Raw genomic sequence first — 17,001 nt, 5'->3', positions numbered from 1 at the left:
TTAGATGCCAGGTCCTTCACACGTTGTCACATCCATAACTACCCTGGGTAGTCAGCAAGGCAGAGATTATTTTTAGTGTTTTACCGATAAAAATAGCCCCAGCTAATATTTACTGAGCCTCACTGTCTGCCAGGCACTGAGCTAAGCACTTCGCATTCTTCACCTCATTTAATCCTCACCGCGCTGTATACGGGCTTAGGGGCAGGTACTATTAATAGCCCCATTCTGCAAATGACAGCTGAGGCTCAGGGGGGCTGGCCACCCACGTTATTCTGATGGTCGGTGGCAAGCTTGGATCTGAGCCTCAAAGTCTATGCTTTTGACCACCACTCTATACCACATCTTTTTCATTATCCAAGCACAGTAAAGATATTAAGAAGCGACATATTAGCCCTGGCTGGTTTGGCTCAGTGGATAGCGCATCAGCCTTCGGACTGAAAGGTCTCAGGTTCAGTTCCAATCAAGGGCACATACCCGGGTTTCAGGCTTAATCCCCAGTAGGGGGCGTGCAGGAGGCAGCCAATCAATGATTCTCTCTCATCATTGCTGTTCCCCCCCTCCCTCTTTCTCTCTCTCTCTTCCTCTCTCTCTCTCTCTCTCTCTCTTTCCTTTCCTCTCTGAAACCAATACAAATCTATTTTTTAAGAAAAGAGGTGACATATTAAATACCTATTCTGTTCCACGCACTCTGCTAAACTCATTACCTTCACTGTCCCCATTTTTCAGATGGGCACACTGAGACCCAGAAAGGTTAGATAGCGTGCTAGAGGTCAGAGCTAGTCAGTGGGGGCAGGACTGGAGCCCAGGCCTGTCTACCTTCAAAGCTCCCTTTCCCCGGTGCCCACCCTCTGCCACCTCTTTCCTGGGCTCCCAAGCTCCCCTCTCCCACAGAAGCGGCGGCTGGAAGACCTGGTGGGGCAGCCGCTGAGCAGCCTGGCCAAAGCCCTCGCCGGTCCTCAGAACCTGATCAAGAAACGCCTGGACAAACTACTGGACTTTGAGCGGCTGGAAGAGAAGCTGCTGGAGGAGGGCAGCGTGACCTACGAGGAGGAGGAGGCCCGGCACACGTACCAGGCACTCAATTCCCTGCTGGTGGCTGAGCTCCCGCAGTTTAACCAGCTGGCCGTGCAGTGGCTGGGCCAGATCCTGGGCACATTCATGGCTCTTCAGAGGGACCTTGCGAAGCAAGTGTTGCAGAGGGCAGAGAGCAGCCTGGCCCAGGTAAGGCCTCCGGACTGGGGGGCACCTCTGGGAATAGCCAGGCAAGGCCATGCGGCCCCTTCAGCCGTCTTTTGCAGGAGCAGAGAGGGAGGTTGGGCCTTCCAAACAGGCCATCAGGTGCCGAGGAGGAGGCTGTGGGGACCGTCTGGATCTCTCTCATGCCTGTTCTCCTTCCATTAGTAGAGTCGGATCATAAAAGCAAGGATGGAGCGGGAACTCCAGGCCATTTCCAGGCTCTGGAGCTCAGAAGCAGAGAGGCTCTGCTGGGAGACGAGCACTTTACAGAGCCTGCCTCCTGGGGTGATGGATACAGCTGTTTCTCCTCTCTGAGGGGGGCTGGGACTATAGGCTTTTCTTCGTTTTGGCCCTCACAGCATTTAGTACAGAGTTCCCTCTCAGATACTCTTTTTGAATTGAATTAGGCCTGAACCGACTGCAGGAAGAAGCATTTATCTTTCCTAAAGGCAGAGGGGAAATCTGATTAGAGGATATTTTCATTCTCCTCCCGTCCTCTAGGGTTCTCTCCAGACCCCGTTGTATTAGGCTAGGATGTGCTGGGCTGGGGAGTGTTACAGATGCCGGTAGGGGAGGTCAACTCTATGAAAGCAGAAAGAGGGCACGTCTTGGTGGGTCCTGTAACGTAGAATGTTAGGGCCTGTCAGTGATTGATGGACTCATCCATGGAGCCTGGGTAAGACCTGCATGGTAGAACCTCAGTCTGTCTGCATCCTGGGGACGGGGGAAAGGAGGCGCTAAATCAGAACCAAGAGCAGCAAGTTTGTTAACAGAGAGGACGTGTCTTTGTTAGCTGCGGGGTCTCACTCACTCCTCGGTTATCTGATCAGAGTGCAGGAGATGCCAGACAGGGCCAAAGTCTCTGGACGGAGCGTTATTCAGAACCCCTTGGGTTCCAGACCAAGCCAGGTGTAAAGAAGAATGTATTGTCTTGCATAATTGGGAGACCATGAGGGGACGGAGCCGGACACCCAGCTGCATTCAGTACGAATTCAGTACCCAGCAGGGCTCGACTTCACTCCACCCCTCGCTCTTTGGATTGGCTCTGCTCTCAGGCAGGCCTCTCTCTGTGGTGGGAGAGGTGGCTCCTAACAGCTCCAAGCTCTTACCTTCCCATCTCAGAATCCAAAGGAAGAACGACCCTCTCATTCCCAGCCTTCACAGCCTAAATCTGATGGGAGGACTCCGATTGGCCCCACTTGGATCCATTGTCCGATCCTTGGACCAATCATGGGGCCTAGGAGAGGGGGTGCCATAACTGCCACTTCTGTGGCTAGAGCACCATCATGGGCAGGAAAGTGGGGCGCTAGGCAGACAAAAACAACAGCTGACCAGGACACAAAGGCCCATCGTAACGCACCTGGGTTTACTGTGGGCTGATAGTGTCTGTCCCTACCCAGCTGCCCCACCACCACCTCTCGGAGCCGGCCTTCAGGAAGCTGGTGGAGGACACACTGGGTCAGACCGGTCACCAGCTTCGCTCCTTTCAAGAGAACTTCGAGAAAGTGCTGACACCTCCCACTGTTCAAGTAAGTGACCTCCTTGACCCTCTGTAAGGGAGGGAGGCTGAAGCCCCTACTTCCTCCCCCTTTTGTAGTTTCAATGTTTCCTGTTACCCAGGGACACGTTCTCCCTTTCCCTCTCTCCTTTTCTCTGAGAGCTGGGGGTGGGGGTGGGTGGGATTCACATTCCCATCCACACATGCTCTTCATGGCCAATAAGCATCAGAGAACAGAACTCATGGGTCAAGGGTAAGAAAGCCCGAACATTTTACGATTAAGTAAATTAGGCATAATAATGAGCAAGTGGCATTTAACACCCAAAACTGGAACTTCTTCAAAATTTTCATCAAAATTTACCGTCTCCTTATCACCTTCTCACTGAACCTGCTTCAAATACCAGCATTCAGAACGAGTAAAATGTTTAAATAAGAAGTCATTTAAGTCCTGGCCAGCGTAGCTCAGTTGGTTGGAGCATCGTCCTGTATACTGAAAGGTCAGGGGTTCGATTCCTGTTCAGAGCATATGCCCAGGTTGCAGGTTTGACCCTTTGTCGGGGTGCATGCGGGAGGCAACCGATCCAGGTTTACCTCTCTTTTTCTCCCTCTCTCTTCCTCTCTTTCTAAAATTAATAAAAATATCCTCAGGCAAGGATTGAAAAAAAGAAAATTGAAAAAAAATTAAGACATTTAAATTTTCTTGTCACTATGGAATTTCTTAAAAATTAAAGTATAGTTGCTCTAGCCAGTTTCGCTGAGTGGGGAGGACATCGGCCACAGACTGAAGGGTCTCGGGCCTGATTCCGGTCAAGGGCACATACCTCGGTTGCAGGCTCGATCCCCAGCCTCAGTTGGGGTGTGTGCAGGAGGCAACCAATCAATGTGTCTCTCTCACATCAATGTTTCTCTCTCTGTCTCTCCCCCTCCCTTCCACTCTCTCTAAAAATCAATGGAAAAATATCCTCTAGTGAGGATTTAAAAAAAAAATTAAAGTATAGTTGACATACAATATTAAATTAGTGTCTGGTGTATTCAAAATTTATATACCTTAAGATATAATCACCATGGTAAGACCATCTGTCAGGGTACAAAGTTATTATGATATTATTGAGTATATTCTCTGTGTTGTACATTACATCCTGTGACTTATTTTAAATGCAGTTTGTATGCTCCATAATGGTTTACAAAACTTTGGATGGCCAAGTGCTGGGTTTTTGTGTGTGTGTGTGTGTTTTTTATATTTTATTGATTTTTTACAGAGAGGAAGGGAGAGAGATAGAGAGTTAGAAACATCGATCAGCTGTCTCCTGCACACCCCCTACTGGGGATGTGCCGGCAACCAAGGTACATGCCCTTGACCGGAATCGAACCTGGGACCCCTCGGTCCGCAGGCCAATGCTCTATCCACTGAGCCAAACCGGGGCCAAGTGCTGGTTTTGGTAAAGTATGTTTCTCTAAAATATGAGGAAAGGGTATCTTTCAGTCAGTCCGCTTGACTATACCCACGTAGTATATGTTTTAAAAGTAACGGAAGTAGCTGAAGGGATACGGGGCTCCCAGGGTTTCAGAAAATGGAAACTGTGTGTTCAATCACATGTGAGATGTGAAGCGAAGGGTCAGGAGACACCCAAGGTTCCCCAGGAGGAAGAGGGGGCCCGGAGACAGAGAGAGATGAGGAAAGGGGCCCAGCAGCGCTGGCCGATGCCAGCAGCCTTCGCACCTGTGCACAGGGCAGAGACCAGCAAAGACCATCGGAGATGCGTGTCTGCTCCGAAGGGTTGGGGCTGATACTCCTCAGACCACAGCTGTCCCACTCCCCCCGACACTGAGGCTGCCCCAGCAGATTGTTTACTGGAAAAGCAATCCATGCTAATTGCCCCAAAAAAGAGAAGACTTGGAAAAACAAAAGGAAGAAACAAATGGGAACATAATAATACCAGCGCGATTTGAAAATTGGTGCGCGCACACACCCACACACCCTCCTGTAAATTCCTGACTATTTGGCTAAGGGAACAGAACCCACAGAAGTGAGGCGGCCCATCCGGGGACAGCTGCTGTCCTCTACACAGGTAGGCGCTGCCAGACTTGAGAAAGAAGGCACGTATTTGCTACCCCACTGGCTTTCACACTCAGGTTAGCTCCACCGGTCTGAAATAAGCGGCCCCATCGCCACACTTCTGTTTTAGGGCCTGTTTGAAACATTGGGTTCTCCTGGTTCTTGATCCCGACTCAGTGAACCCATTGGAGTATGGGCTGTGGCAGAGTCTGTGCCCAAATGTCCCCGAGGGCATCTCTGTCTATCTCCCTATACCCAGCACCTCCCTACCCAGAAATAACTAACCACAGAAACATGGTGAGTGTAAATACATCCATATGTATATAGTAAGAGAAAGAGAATACACTGTAAATCTATATGCAACATTTTCCCTTTCTTCTTTGTTTTATAAAAAGGGGACAGTCACCCCATTCCCCTCTTGTTGATACTTTTGCTGGAAGCAGTGAATGAAAAACAAAGGTCCTGCCAGGAGATTGTGGGATGCGCTGAGTCGTTCTCCCAGCGAGATGGCAGTCCACTTGCTCCTGTGTTTCTGCTGCACCATTCACAAGGCTCACCGTGCCCAGGAAACACGTGTAGGGCCCAGTAAATACCGGTGGACTGGAAACTCACGGGGTAAAAGGCAGCATTCCCTTCCGCCCCACGTGTGGGAGGGCTCCCTGTGTCTGCCCTGTGCTGGCTGAGGAGCCCGATGAGTAAGGTCTGGTGCCGCATGAAGCTCACAATCGAATGGGTTGAAAGATCCATACCAGGCACCTCCCTGAGGGTCAACTTAGCCTGGTGCTAGGGGCAGGATGTAGAGCACCTAAACTGGATCTCTGTGACTGCGCAATTTCAGAACCTGAAAGTAGAACTTGGAAAACTCCACAAGGTTAGACCTGGGAGGGATTTCATTTTATTTTTTTGTTAATCCTCACCTGAGGATATTTTTCCATTGATTTTTAGGGAGAGTGGAAGAGGGAGGGAAGGACAGAAACATCGATGTGAGAGAAACCCATAGATTGGTTGCCTCCTGCATGCGTCCTGACCAGAGTCTGAGCCGAGGAGGAGCCTGCAACCAAGGCATGTGCCCTTGACCAGAATCAAGCCCGGGACTCTTTGGTCCATAGGCCGATGCTCTAACCACTGAGCAAAACAGGCTAGGGATTTTAGAGGTTAAATGAGGTGAGATCCCTTGGATACTAATTGCATGTGTTTCTCATCTGGCCCAGCTGCCTAGTAGGCAGGGGACTGTGGGCAGATGTTGGCCCCAGCTTTGACACACTAACTCAAGCACTGCCTCTATCCCTCCTCTCCCCAGCCGCTCCTGCCAGGGGCTGAGCGTCAGGTGCAGGCTCTCCTGACTAAGTATGGCCCGGGAAAGCTGTACCAGGTGACAAGCAACACCAGCGGGTCTAAGACTCTGGACCTGTCATTGCCTCGGGGCCAAATCGTGGCCCTCCTTCAAAACAAGGACACCAAAGGCAACAGCAGCCGCTGGCTGGTGGACACTGGGGGTATGTGGGACTTGGTGGGCCCTTACCCTTCCTCTGGGAAAACCACCCAACAGGACCAGTGGGAGACACAGGTGCCCTCAGAGGTCAGAGTCTGGCCATGCAAATCCAAGGTGGGAATTGAGCCCAGGTGAAATGCAGGGCCTGGAGCATAGCCAGGTCAGGGTGGTGCATGAAAGGCCAAAAAGAGGAGTTCAGTCTTTCGTTGCCACATCTGCTATCAGGCACCCTGTGTGCTGGGCGCTGTGTAAGGGAGACAAGGACCCTGCCTCGGGGACCTCACAGACCAGGGGGGTGGGCAGAACTTCAGCATCACCCTGAGAGACAGAGAAGGGGGTGCTTGGATCCGGCTACGTGGACAGACGTCTGATGTCCAGAATGAGGGCGAGTTTCCTGTGCACTGGTCACACCCTGGGGGTGTGGTGCTCAGGTCTGGGTGCCCCAGTGTAGCCGGGCCGGAGGGAAGGGGCACCATGAACCCAGAAAGAGATGGACCAGGAGGGAAGGGGCACCATGAACCCAGAAAGAGGTGGACCAGGAGGGAAGGGGCACCATGAACCCAGAAAGAGGTGGACCAGAAGGGAAGGGGCACCATGAATCCAGGAAGAGGTGGATCTTCCAGAGAATATGTGACCCAGAGGCTGGGGTCACACAGGAGGACGGGAGGGGTCTGTGGACAGTTCCCCCCACCAGACAGTTCATTGCCATTGCTACTTAAGGATATTAATTTTATTGGGAAAAATAACTAGGATATAAACCCATGACTTTATTTATTATTGTATAGTACAAGACCAGATTTTAAAAAGTGAGTCTATGAAAACATTAAGAAAACAGGATAAATCCAGCAGAAATGCCGGAAGAACAGTCTCCTGACTCAGCTGAAAAGAACTGAGTGGGGATTAAAGCGAGGCTCCCGGGTGGCGAGGACTGAGCGGGACCCCAATCCCACCACGGAACTAGCTGCATAAAGCGGGAGAAGGGTCGCAGCTCCCCCAGCCCGGCGGGCTCAGCAGTGAAACGGGTGGTTGGTGTGACGACTAGATGATCAGTGCGGGACCTGGCTCTACGGTGGCCGTTCCTAACGACAGCAGCCAGAGCAGCACTGGAGTAGTTGCCACATGAGAAGGAACCCGGGCACTTAGAGAAGAGAAAGGCCATGTCTGCCTCGTGGGAAAGGCTGTCCTGGGCGAGGAAGCAGCTGCCTCAGGGGAAAGGGACCAGTGGTGCAGTTTTCATCCCAGACTGAGGAGAACTTGTTCTCTCTGTCAGAGTGTTCAGAACCGAGTGGGTCGCCTCAGGAGGGAATGAGCTCCCTGTCACTGGGGGTGTGCAAGCAGAAGGTAGAGGCAGCGTGTCCAGGGGGTCGGGGGGTGGGGGCTGAGAGGTTCCTAGATGTCCCTTTAGTGCTGAGAAGCTGTGTTGGAGGCATTGACATCCATGCACAGCAGTGATTTCCTCTCCCACTCGAGGTGGTGGAGAAGGTGGCCTGTAGCCAGTTCATGTTTGGTATGTCCGCAGGACATCGAGGGTACGTGCCAGCGGGGAAACTGGAGCCCTACCAGATCGTCCCCCGGGAGGAGAAGCTCAGGGTGCAGGCGGGGCCTCACGAGGACTCCCGGCATCCGACACCGGAGCCCACCCCAGCCCTAGTTGCCTCTGTCCCAGCCGGGACCCAGGTGAGTTGGGGAGCGGAGGGGGGCTTGTCTGGAGGGGGGGCTCTGATTTTTCTCCTCTCTGGAGGGGCCACTACCAATGAGTCTGGGGCCTTGATTGCTGGCCACACCAGTGTCCTGTCCAGGGGTGGGACCCAGAGAAAGGACGTGCCAGTGCATGCGCCCACATGTAGTTAGACACAGAAAGCCAAGTAGTGTGTGATGGTATGCACATCAAATGTTCAGAGACAGAAAGATCAGTGGTTGGCAGGGGCTGAGGGAGGGATGGGAAGTGACCACGAACTGGTGTGGGGTTTCTTTTTGGGGCGATGAGGATGTTCTGGAATTCGACAGTAGTGATGGTTGCACAGCCAGGTAAACACATTAAGAACTACCCGTGTGATTTTGAATAAAACCCTTAACTTCTCTGAGTCTCAGTTTCCCTATCTGAAAAACAGGGCAAATAGAGTCAGAATTGTGACAGTCAAGACCAGGCAAAGCGCTAGGACAGAGCCTGCCTCACTGTGGGTGTCAGCGGTGGGAGCAGCAGAAACAGAAAGGCCACGGATGTGCTTGGAAGGCGATGCCTGCCCAGCAGTGGGGGCTGATGGGCTGGGAGGGATCTACAGACTTCCTGGGGGGAGGGGGGGTGTCTGTCTGTCTTTCCACCCTGACCACGGCTGTCACTCCCCCGTTTCAGGTGGTTGCCATGTACCCCTTTGTGGCCAGAAACAGCCACGAAGTGAGTCTGCAGGCAGGCCAGCCGGTGACTGTCCTGGAGGCCCCGGACAAGAAGGGGAACCCGGAATGGAGCCTTGTGGAGGTGGCCGGACGGAGGGGATATGTGCCTTCCAGCTTCCTGGCCAGGGCCCCGAGCCCCGCTCCCTGGGGCTGGAGTCTGCCCTCCTAGGCTGCCCTCCTTGGAGCCCAAGTTGCCAAGGGACGAGGAGGATTAGAGGCTGGGACCCCAGGAGGGAAGAGAAGAAAGAGAAGGCAGGGTGGAGGGGAGAGCAGGTCAGCGTGGGGTGAAGGGCACCCAGGAGGCAGCCAGAAGAGCTGGGCGCTGCCCTTGCACAATGCCTGGCGTGGGCGGGCACGGAAGGCTCCAGCCAGGACGGCTTATTTGTCCTCATGAGGAGGTGGTTCCAGCCTGGAGTCGCAGCATGGAGGATGGCAGGTCAAGTTGATAAGGATTTGCCGTCGCCAGTGGCCAGTCCTACCGGGGCCCCCATCTGGGCCTGCCCATGGAGAGGGCCGCCCAGGCGAATGTCACCCGAGTGCTATGTGGGTGTAGGGAGGGGCGCCGGAGAAGCCCAGGGCTGCTGGCCTGACAGTTCACTTCCTGCATGTGGTCCAGGAGGCACTGCAGCCGACCGGTCGGTCGTCTCTATTTCTCCATGCTGGGAGTGAGCTGTCCTGGGCAGCGAACCCCTGAGAGCCCTCTCTAGTTGGGAAGCGGGTTCTTGTTGGGGCAGCAGGAGGTTCCCAGGACAGTCTTGCCCAGGCCTGAGAGTGGGTGTGGCCAAGTCACAGTTCTGGAATGTGTGTAGGTACATTCAGAGCCCGTGCCAGGGGAGAGATTTGGAGGGTGCGTGAGGTGGGGTGTGCGAGGCTGTTGCCAAGCAGTTGCACACCGTTGCTGTGTTCTCTGAATAGGGCACAAAGGGACATGCAAATCACAGAGGAAACTGAAGCAGGTGACTACAGGCCCGGTGGGTGGGGAGGTTAGGTCATGGCTTGGTTTCCTGCTTCTGGAAGCAGGGGGACCCCGGTGGTTTCAGGAGGCCACTGAGGGCCTGGAGCAACAGTGGACGGATGCCAGGTGACTGTGGGACCTTCCACTTAGAACACAACCTCAGGTTTCCCATCCACAAAGCCCTAACTCACAGGATTGCGGTGAGAATGGCCTGAGGCGAAGGGCGTGGAAGCTCCTTGCAAATTGTGAGCGCATATAAATGTAAGTTACCGTCGGTAGCAGGATTTGCCGGAAGTGGTCTCAGGTTGGCCCCCACATCAGCATTCATTCTGCTACTTCCCATGCCCACTGCAGGCATTATTAGTCCACATGGCGTCCTTTCCCATAAACCCAGGGTCCTCCACAGGCTCCTTCTCAATGCTGCAGTCCAGGAACCGAGCTCGTGAACTTGGTGAGATCAAACCTATTGTCATGGCTTCCTAGACCTTGGAAATGGAAGCCCCTCAATAAAAACTGACCCATTGGGGCAATTCTGGGTGCAGCTGCTGTTGAATCACCTCTAGGATGTCACTGTGGGCGGAGATAAATTGCAAGGCTCACAGAAGAACACAAGGGCGACCCAGCACGATCTTGAATACAAACGACAAAATTTGGGGCCAACCCAAGTTAGTGTGTAAAAACAGGTGGCAGTTGAGACTTCTTTCCAAGAACATCTCTATGTGGTTATAACTGCAGTGCCTGGATTTTAGAGGGCTTTTAAGATGTATCTACACGTCTGTGCCAGACAGCCTGCACCTCACCTCCTCTGGGCTTGTGAAAGCGTGAAGAATGCATAATGCAAGGGAAGCTGGTCCCCACAATTCCTTTCCCAGCTCCAGTTCACTTTATAAGATGCTCTTGACTCATTTTCTGTTCTCTCTCCTGCTCAGCTTTCCGATACAAATAGGAAGCAGAGGGGAGCAAATAAAATAAGAAACCCATGTGTGGTCCCACAGTACTTACTGAGAGCCTGCCCTGGGCTGGAACCCTCGCTCAGGGTTCACCGCAGTCACCTGGGCAGCTTCCCACTGTGCCTCAAGCCAGGACCCACCCGGAGATTCTGATGGGATTGGCCGGGGGGGCGGTCTGGGCCTCAGGACCTCAGGACGCTCCCAGGTGCTTAGTGTGCGGCCAGGTTGGGAACCTCTGCCCTAGGCACGCAGTGGTGGACGAGAGAGTCCTGGGGTCGGAAATGGCCACAAGCTGTAAGCCAGGACGTGCCCCTCTGAGCCTTGTACCAGCTCAGAGGTGGTTTGCGACAGGACAGCCTGTTCTGTCAGGTCCCAGAATGTATATTTATTAAGTGCCGTTAAAAGGGACCTGAACAAAATTGGATGTTCTTGTAGGTACAAGGGAGGAAACGGAAATACACTTGGAACTAAATGGATCCCATGAAGGGACAATAAAAATGTATCAGTAGCACGTGGGTATGGCTTCTCGTGGACCAGGGGATGAGATTGAAAGTCACTGAAGGGTGAGAAAGTGCATATTGAGAAGATGGAGAATGGCCTGAATTTTCCCCAGGAGACTCTGCATTATGTGCTCCTTCTCCTCCCACCTCCCCCCTCCCCCCCCCCCCCCGAATGCCTAGGACCACTGCACTGTGTCCTGTTTATTTCACTGTTGAGCTTGCTAAGGTATTTGCCTGTGAACCGAACAAATCTTCTAAGAGTGGAAGACGGATCACAGGGGTGTCCCTTGCTCCCTGCAGCGGAGTGACCCCTCTTTAACCTTTTGGGCCCCAGCGCAGTGTTGGACATGAGGACAAGATGACAATATCAAAGGAAGGATGAGTGGATTCTTGGTTCATGTGATAAGCTCTAGCTCAGTGAATAACTGATGTGAACCAATGGGAATAAAGGACTTCAAAGATAAAAATGCCTCTTGAATTTGTGTGACTCTAACCATTGGACAGTCAGATTCCCCTGGGTGACATTTGTTCTCTGGGCACTCGCTACACCTAAAAATGGCACCTCATTCATTCGTGTGTTCACTAAGGAGTGTCTACAGCACACCTTGGGTGCCTCCTGGAGTCGGCCTTAGCTGCTGGGAATACCGCAAGAAGTCAGACAGATGGGGGCCCTGTCCTCCCAAAGCCCACAGTCTGGTGAGAAAGGCAAGTCAACAGTCAGTTACATGCAGTGTGAGTGTTAGGGCAATAATAGATGCCACCAGAGCCCGGGGGCGGGGGCAGGGGAGGGGGGTGATCCAGCCCTGACTCAGACCTGGCTTCCTGAGAGAAGCGATAGCCAAGCTGAGGCCTGATGGGTAACTGGGGTTGAGTGAAGGTGGGAGGGAGGGCATGTGCCAAGGCCCAGAGGTAAGAGCTAGCACTGTTGGTCAGGACACTGAAATGCTGTGGCAACAGAACATGGTGTGTGGGGTGGTGGGTGCAGTGAGCGACGGTATAGAGAGGTCAGCGTGGTGAGGAGCTTCGGTTTTCTGGGGGCTATGCAAGGGGGTGGGGGCACTAAAAGGTTTAAAGTAGGGCAGTGACAGGCCCAGGGCTGTGTGTTAGGATGCAAGCTCTGGTTCATCCTGGACGCTCCCTAAGGGTGCACGAGCCTCAGGTAAGAGAGGTTCTATACCCGTTGCTCAGATAAACATGCCAGAGGGGAGGGGAACACAGAAGCCCTGCCTCTGAGGAACCTCCCAGCCAGCTGGAGAGCCAAGACGTACGAGCATCACGGTTACCTGGCCACACAGGGCAGGAGACAAGAGGGAGGCTTGAGGGGGCTGAGGTGGTCACGGAGGCGTCTTGGAAGAGTTGGGGCAGGTGCTGGGCCATGTGAGGTAAGTAGGACCGGGGAAGGCGAAGGGGAAAAGAGGCCTTCTCGGGCCTGGGAGGTCGTGTGGCGGTGTGAGAGTGTCCAGAACTTTGCCTTAGAAAACCTGAGTTCAAGGCCTACCTGCCCACAGGCAGTAGCAAACACACTTACCTGCATGTGAAGATGGATGAGGTCCCCCGTCTCCCCTGCCCTCCCCAGTAGGTTCCAACCTGCTCGTTGTGGAGTTCTGGTTTATCTCTAGGAGTCCTGGCTCCCTTCGCCAGGACCCAACTTCCAGTGTAGAAGAGTCCGTGTAGGGCCTGTTGTGGCAGGGAAGAGACTAAATACCACGGACCAGGGTGCAGGCAGAGCCGGTTTCCACTCCTGGCAACATCACAAGGAGCTAGGATCCCGAACAACCCATTCACTTAACCTTGCTCATGCGTTTCCCCTTACGTATGTATGTATGTATGTATGTATGTATGTATGTATGTATATATGTGTTACTTTTTTCAATTACATTTGATATTATTTTGTGTACAGCGTAGTAGTTAGACGATCGTATACTTTACAAGGTGTTCCCCCAGAGCTCATCTGTTTTCTTATTGGTAATTTCTGAACTTACCCTTTCTGATTTATCATCTGTAAAATGGGTACAATTCCTGTTCTCACAGGGTGGATGAGAGGAGTAAATGAAATAAATGGCATCACATGAGGAGCATCACAGCTGTGCCATGAGGAAATGTGAACTGTGACCACCAGATGGCAGCAGGGCTCTACAATTCCGCTGTGGGAGGACCCACGGCTCCCTGGAGTCAAACTGGGCAGGTGGTGCAAATCAGAGGCAGGACCAGGTGAAAGACATTAGGGAGTGGTGGAGACTGTGCTGCTCCCAAGCATACAGGCTCAGAAAGAGGGAGCGGCTTCCTGGCTCCAGCCTCTGTTGCCACATCAGGATGAGGGCCCAGTGGTGCCAGGTAGTCTGGCTTTTCGAGAGAAGCCACAAACCAGATGTGTGTGTGTGAGAGAGAGAGAGATGTTAATTTGTTGTTTCACCCATTCATGCATCCATCAGTTGAATGTGTCCTGACCGGAGATTGAACCTGAAACCCCAGCACATCAGGACAATGCTCTAACCAGCTGAGCACAGGGTCCACAGCCATACCACCCTGAACTTGCCCGATCTCATCTGATCTCGGAAGCTAAGCAGGGTCGGGCCTGGTTAGAACTCGGAAGGGTTTTGTTTTACTCGTTTGATGTGAGGGAAGTCTTCTGCGTGGAGACTGTGCGGGCCACACTGGCTGCCTCTTTGTAGCTTCTGCCGGAGTGTGGATCTCTTCTGAAGAACTGGCTTCTTATCATTGTATTTCCTGTAAAATGCCTCCCTGTCTTTCCACTTTACTCATCAGACATCCACTTCTCTATGTTAGGTCTCTGGGGAGAACTGTTTCCTTTTATGCCACCATTACTTGTCTCAAGCTTTCATTCGGTGGTGCACCATATTTTCTGACTCACCTGTGCGGGTCGCCATCGCACGTATCTTACAAGGCCCTGTTGAGGATTAAACGAGATACTGATGTAAAATCACTCAGCTCAGCAGCTGGCTCATTTGTGCTCAGCAAACGCAGTTGTTGTTATGATGGGGACGGTAGAAGAGATGGCCTGACATCGGAGAAAGGTTTGCAGGGCCTTTCTCTAGGATGGTGACGAGGCCTGGCCATTCCCCTGTGTAGATGAAGCCCCTTGGTCTTGGCTCCTGAGGGCCTGGCTGGACTTGGCTGTCACACTCCGAAGACATTCCTGAGACGTTCCCTCCTTGGCTATCACTGATCCTGCCAGCTGGGTCAGGGTGGCCAGGTTTCCCATCCAGGACAATGCTCATGGGTGCCAATGGCCCAGACTCTCCCGCCTCCTTCCAGCCATAGGGCTTCCTGCTGCCCACTGCACCTGGACATGCTGGGCAGGTGCTCAGGAAATGATCAGGCTCTCTGAGACTGCTGGAAGCCTTGCAGCCAGGAGCATGCTCTTGGGGTGTTCCCAAGGGACCCAGCAGCTTCGGGGCCCCCAGATCCTCACTAGGGAGTGAAGAGGAGGTGGCCAGGTTTGTCATAGGTGCTGACTATGGCTGGGCTCGTGAGCATCAGCAGCTGCTGTTCAGTTAATCCTGAGGTCTCAGGCAGCCCCCAGGGATCCAGGATATTCGGGTGGTCCTGGGTTCCCTGCCTAGGGCCCACCTGCCTGTCATCAGGGGTTCGGGCATCCTTGGGCCCTGTGCGTGGAAAGAGCTCTAAGCAGTGGCTGCAGGCTTGGGAAGCCCCGAGCCCCCAGGGGGTTGGACTAGCGTGGGCATCGGAGTTGCTGCCACCCTCTGAGCATCTCACATCTCCAGAGGATGGGGATTTGCTTGTTTGCTCTCAGTCATTCCCTGCCCTGCTCTGCTCAGTAGTTAAGGCAACTACATTTCCCAGGCCCCTTTGCCCTCTGGTTTCCTGGTGGGTTGGCCAATGGGAAGCACTGGCAGGCAGGAGGAGGGGAGAACCCGAGGCATCTCTCCCTCCCCCTGCTTCAGGCAGCATCTCTGCCTGTGGCTGGTCTTCTCTGTGGCTCTCCCCTTCCTCCAGGCCTCAGGTCCTGTTGGACGGGTCTGACTGTGTGTCCCATTTCTGTCCAGTGGCCGCAGAGCCTGGGCACGACTAGCACTGCCTCTTCCCCATGTCCCTCCAGCCTAAGAACTGGAGTGTCTTTCTGCTGTTATTCTCTGGGGCACATCTCAGATCTTCATTCACCTGTGTGACCTCCTCCCTGTATTGAATTCCTTCTGTTCGGAATGAATAGAGCGGTTGTCTTTCAAATGGACAGTGACCGGCATGCTGCTCAGCAGCTGGGGGTACAGGTGGGGCTCCCAGGTGCCTCTGTGCCTCAGGCTGCCCAACCCTCACGGAGGAGCGGCACCATCTCCAGGTCGGCTGTTCTCTGTGTTAGGGGACCATCCTGCTTCCCCACCTGGAACTCGGGGAAGTGTCTTCAGCTGCAAACAGCAGCCGAGTGGGTCACACTCCAGGTCCAGTGGCTGCGAGTCTGCTGAGCCGCTCCTGGTTTTGACCAGCTGAGGCTGCTCCTGCAGGGCCCAGCGCAGACACACACACAGGAGGGCCCAGGGCTGCTGTAGGAGAGCGGAGCCAGGCTGTGGGCAGGGGGAGCATGTCACCTCCTTTTAGCGTCTCAGCAGCATCTGTGTCTGGCCCTGGCTCAGGAAGGGGTGGGCCGTGAGCCCAGGCAAAGGAGACGGGAAGTGGGGCTTCTGGCCAGGGAAGAGGCTGCTGGTCTTGATTCTGAGATCTCTGGGCTTCTGGGCACATCAGCCCAGCCTCTGGCCTGGGGAGAGGCCAGTGCGTGGACAGCACTCACTGCGGCTTCTCTTCACTGCTCATGGGGCTCATGGGCTGTTACAGGAGGGAGTTACACAATGAACCCAGTGCCTGACACAGTTTCCTATGTGTCAAGAGCTGCAAGCTGAAAAATGAACACGAATCTCTCCATCAGCCCAGCCACCGCGAACCTCATTCCGGAGGCATTTCACGGGATAAGCTGGTGTCACAGTTGGGATTGAGGTCCTGGCCTCTCCCCTGGAGCAGAGCCAGGGCTGGGGACACAGATCCAGCTGCCAGTCCTACAAGAGGGTCAAGTCAGGTGAAGGAGTTGGGAGGTTGGGAGGCATGGTGATCCCAGGGCACACTCCCCAGGGGTGTCGGGGGAGGCAGCTAGTACACAGCAGGCAGTTAGAGCCCCAAGGGGGCACTTGATGACAATTATCTCTTAGTGTCCAGGCAGGACAGAGATCAAGGTCAGAGAGTGGGCAGCAGGGTCCCATCTTTGCATTGAGGGTGGAGTACCCGCCCTGGAGACTCCAGGGTCAGGCCCACTAAAGACATGGACATCATGGCAGGAGACAAGATGGAGAGCTGGGCACCAGGGTTGGCGCCAGCTTCTAATGCAGGGGCTTCCTACCAAGCCCTGGAGGGGCTGCCTAGACCCTCCCACCTGAGGCCAGGATTGCAGCTGTGGAGCCAGGTGGGCGGGACCTGGGAGAAGGGCTCAGCTAGAGGCTGGGGCGGTCAGAAGCCCAGACTTCACATTGCAAAGCACCTGAGTTTCAATCCTGACTCCACACTGACCAGCTGTGTAACCTCGTGGAACAAGTTACTTCATCTCTTAGAAACCTCACTTTCCTCTTTGTGGGTAAACCCGGAAATAGTCCTACCTCAAAGGGCTGTTGGGATGTTGAAAGGGGATAAGGATGGAAGCATTTGGTCCTGTACTGGGAACGTACGAGCGCTTAACAGTGATTGATCCCGGGTCACACAGGCCGCATGGCTCCCTCCCGCCCCCTCCCCCGTCTTCCTTCCCGCTGTGCCGGTAGTGACCCTGCGCCCAAGTTTTCTGGGCCAACACGCCCCGTGCCGTCAACCTTTCCTCTAATGCCGTGTGCTCCTGACCCTTCACCACCTCAGACTCTGGAAAATGGCCCCTCGCTGCCTACGCTCTTTCAAAACTGAAAGCAAG

The 17,001-nt window shown here is 53.8% G+C and overlaps 1 protein-coding gene across 1 annotated transcript in view; it reads left to right on the top strand.

Annotated features, from left to right (window-relative positions):
- Positions 1-11,548, top strand: part of ARHGEF37 (Rho guanine nucleotide exchange factor 37) — a 33,955-nt gene extending 22,407 nt beyond the window's left edge. Inside the window, exons 9-13 of the mRNA XM_036313396.1 lie at positions 892-1,221; positions 2,637-2,765; positions 6,091-6,286; positions 7,802-7,959; positions 8,636-11,548. Of these exons, the coding sequence (XP_036169289.1) occupies positions 892-1,221; positions 2,637-2,765; positions 6,091-6,286; positions 7,802-7,959; positions 8,636-8,845 (1,023 nt within the window). The 3' untranslated portion in view covers positions 8,846-11,548. The remainder of the gene's footprint in view (positions 1-891; positions 1,222-2,636; positions 2,766-6,090; positions 6,287-7,801; positions 7,960-8,635) is intronic.
- Positions 11,549-17,001: the final 5,453 nt, after the last annotated feature.

This window comes from Myotis myotis, unplaced genomic scaffold (assembly GCF_014108235.1).
Source record: "Myotis myotis isolate mMyoMyo1 unplaced genomic scaffold, mMyoMyo1.p scaffold_m19_p_6, whole genome shotgun sequence".
Classification (NCBI taxonomy): Eukaryota; Metazoa; Chordata; class Mammalia; order Chiroptera; family Vespertilionidae; genus Myotis; species Myotis myotis.
Note: the sequence above shows the minus strand (reverse complement) of the source record. Positions and strands in the feature narration are given on the sequence as shown.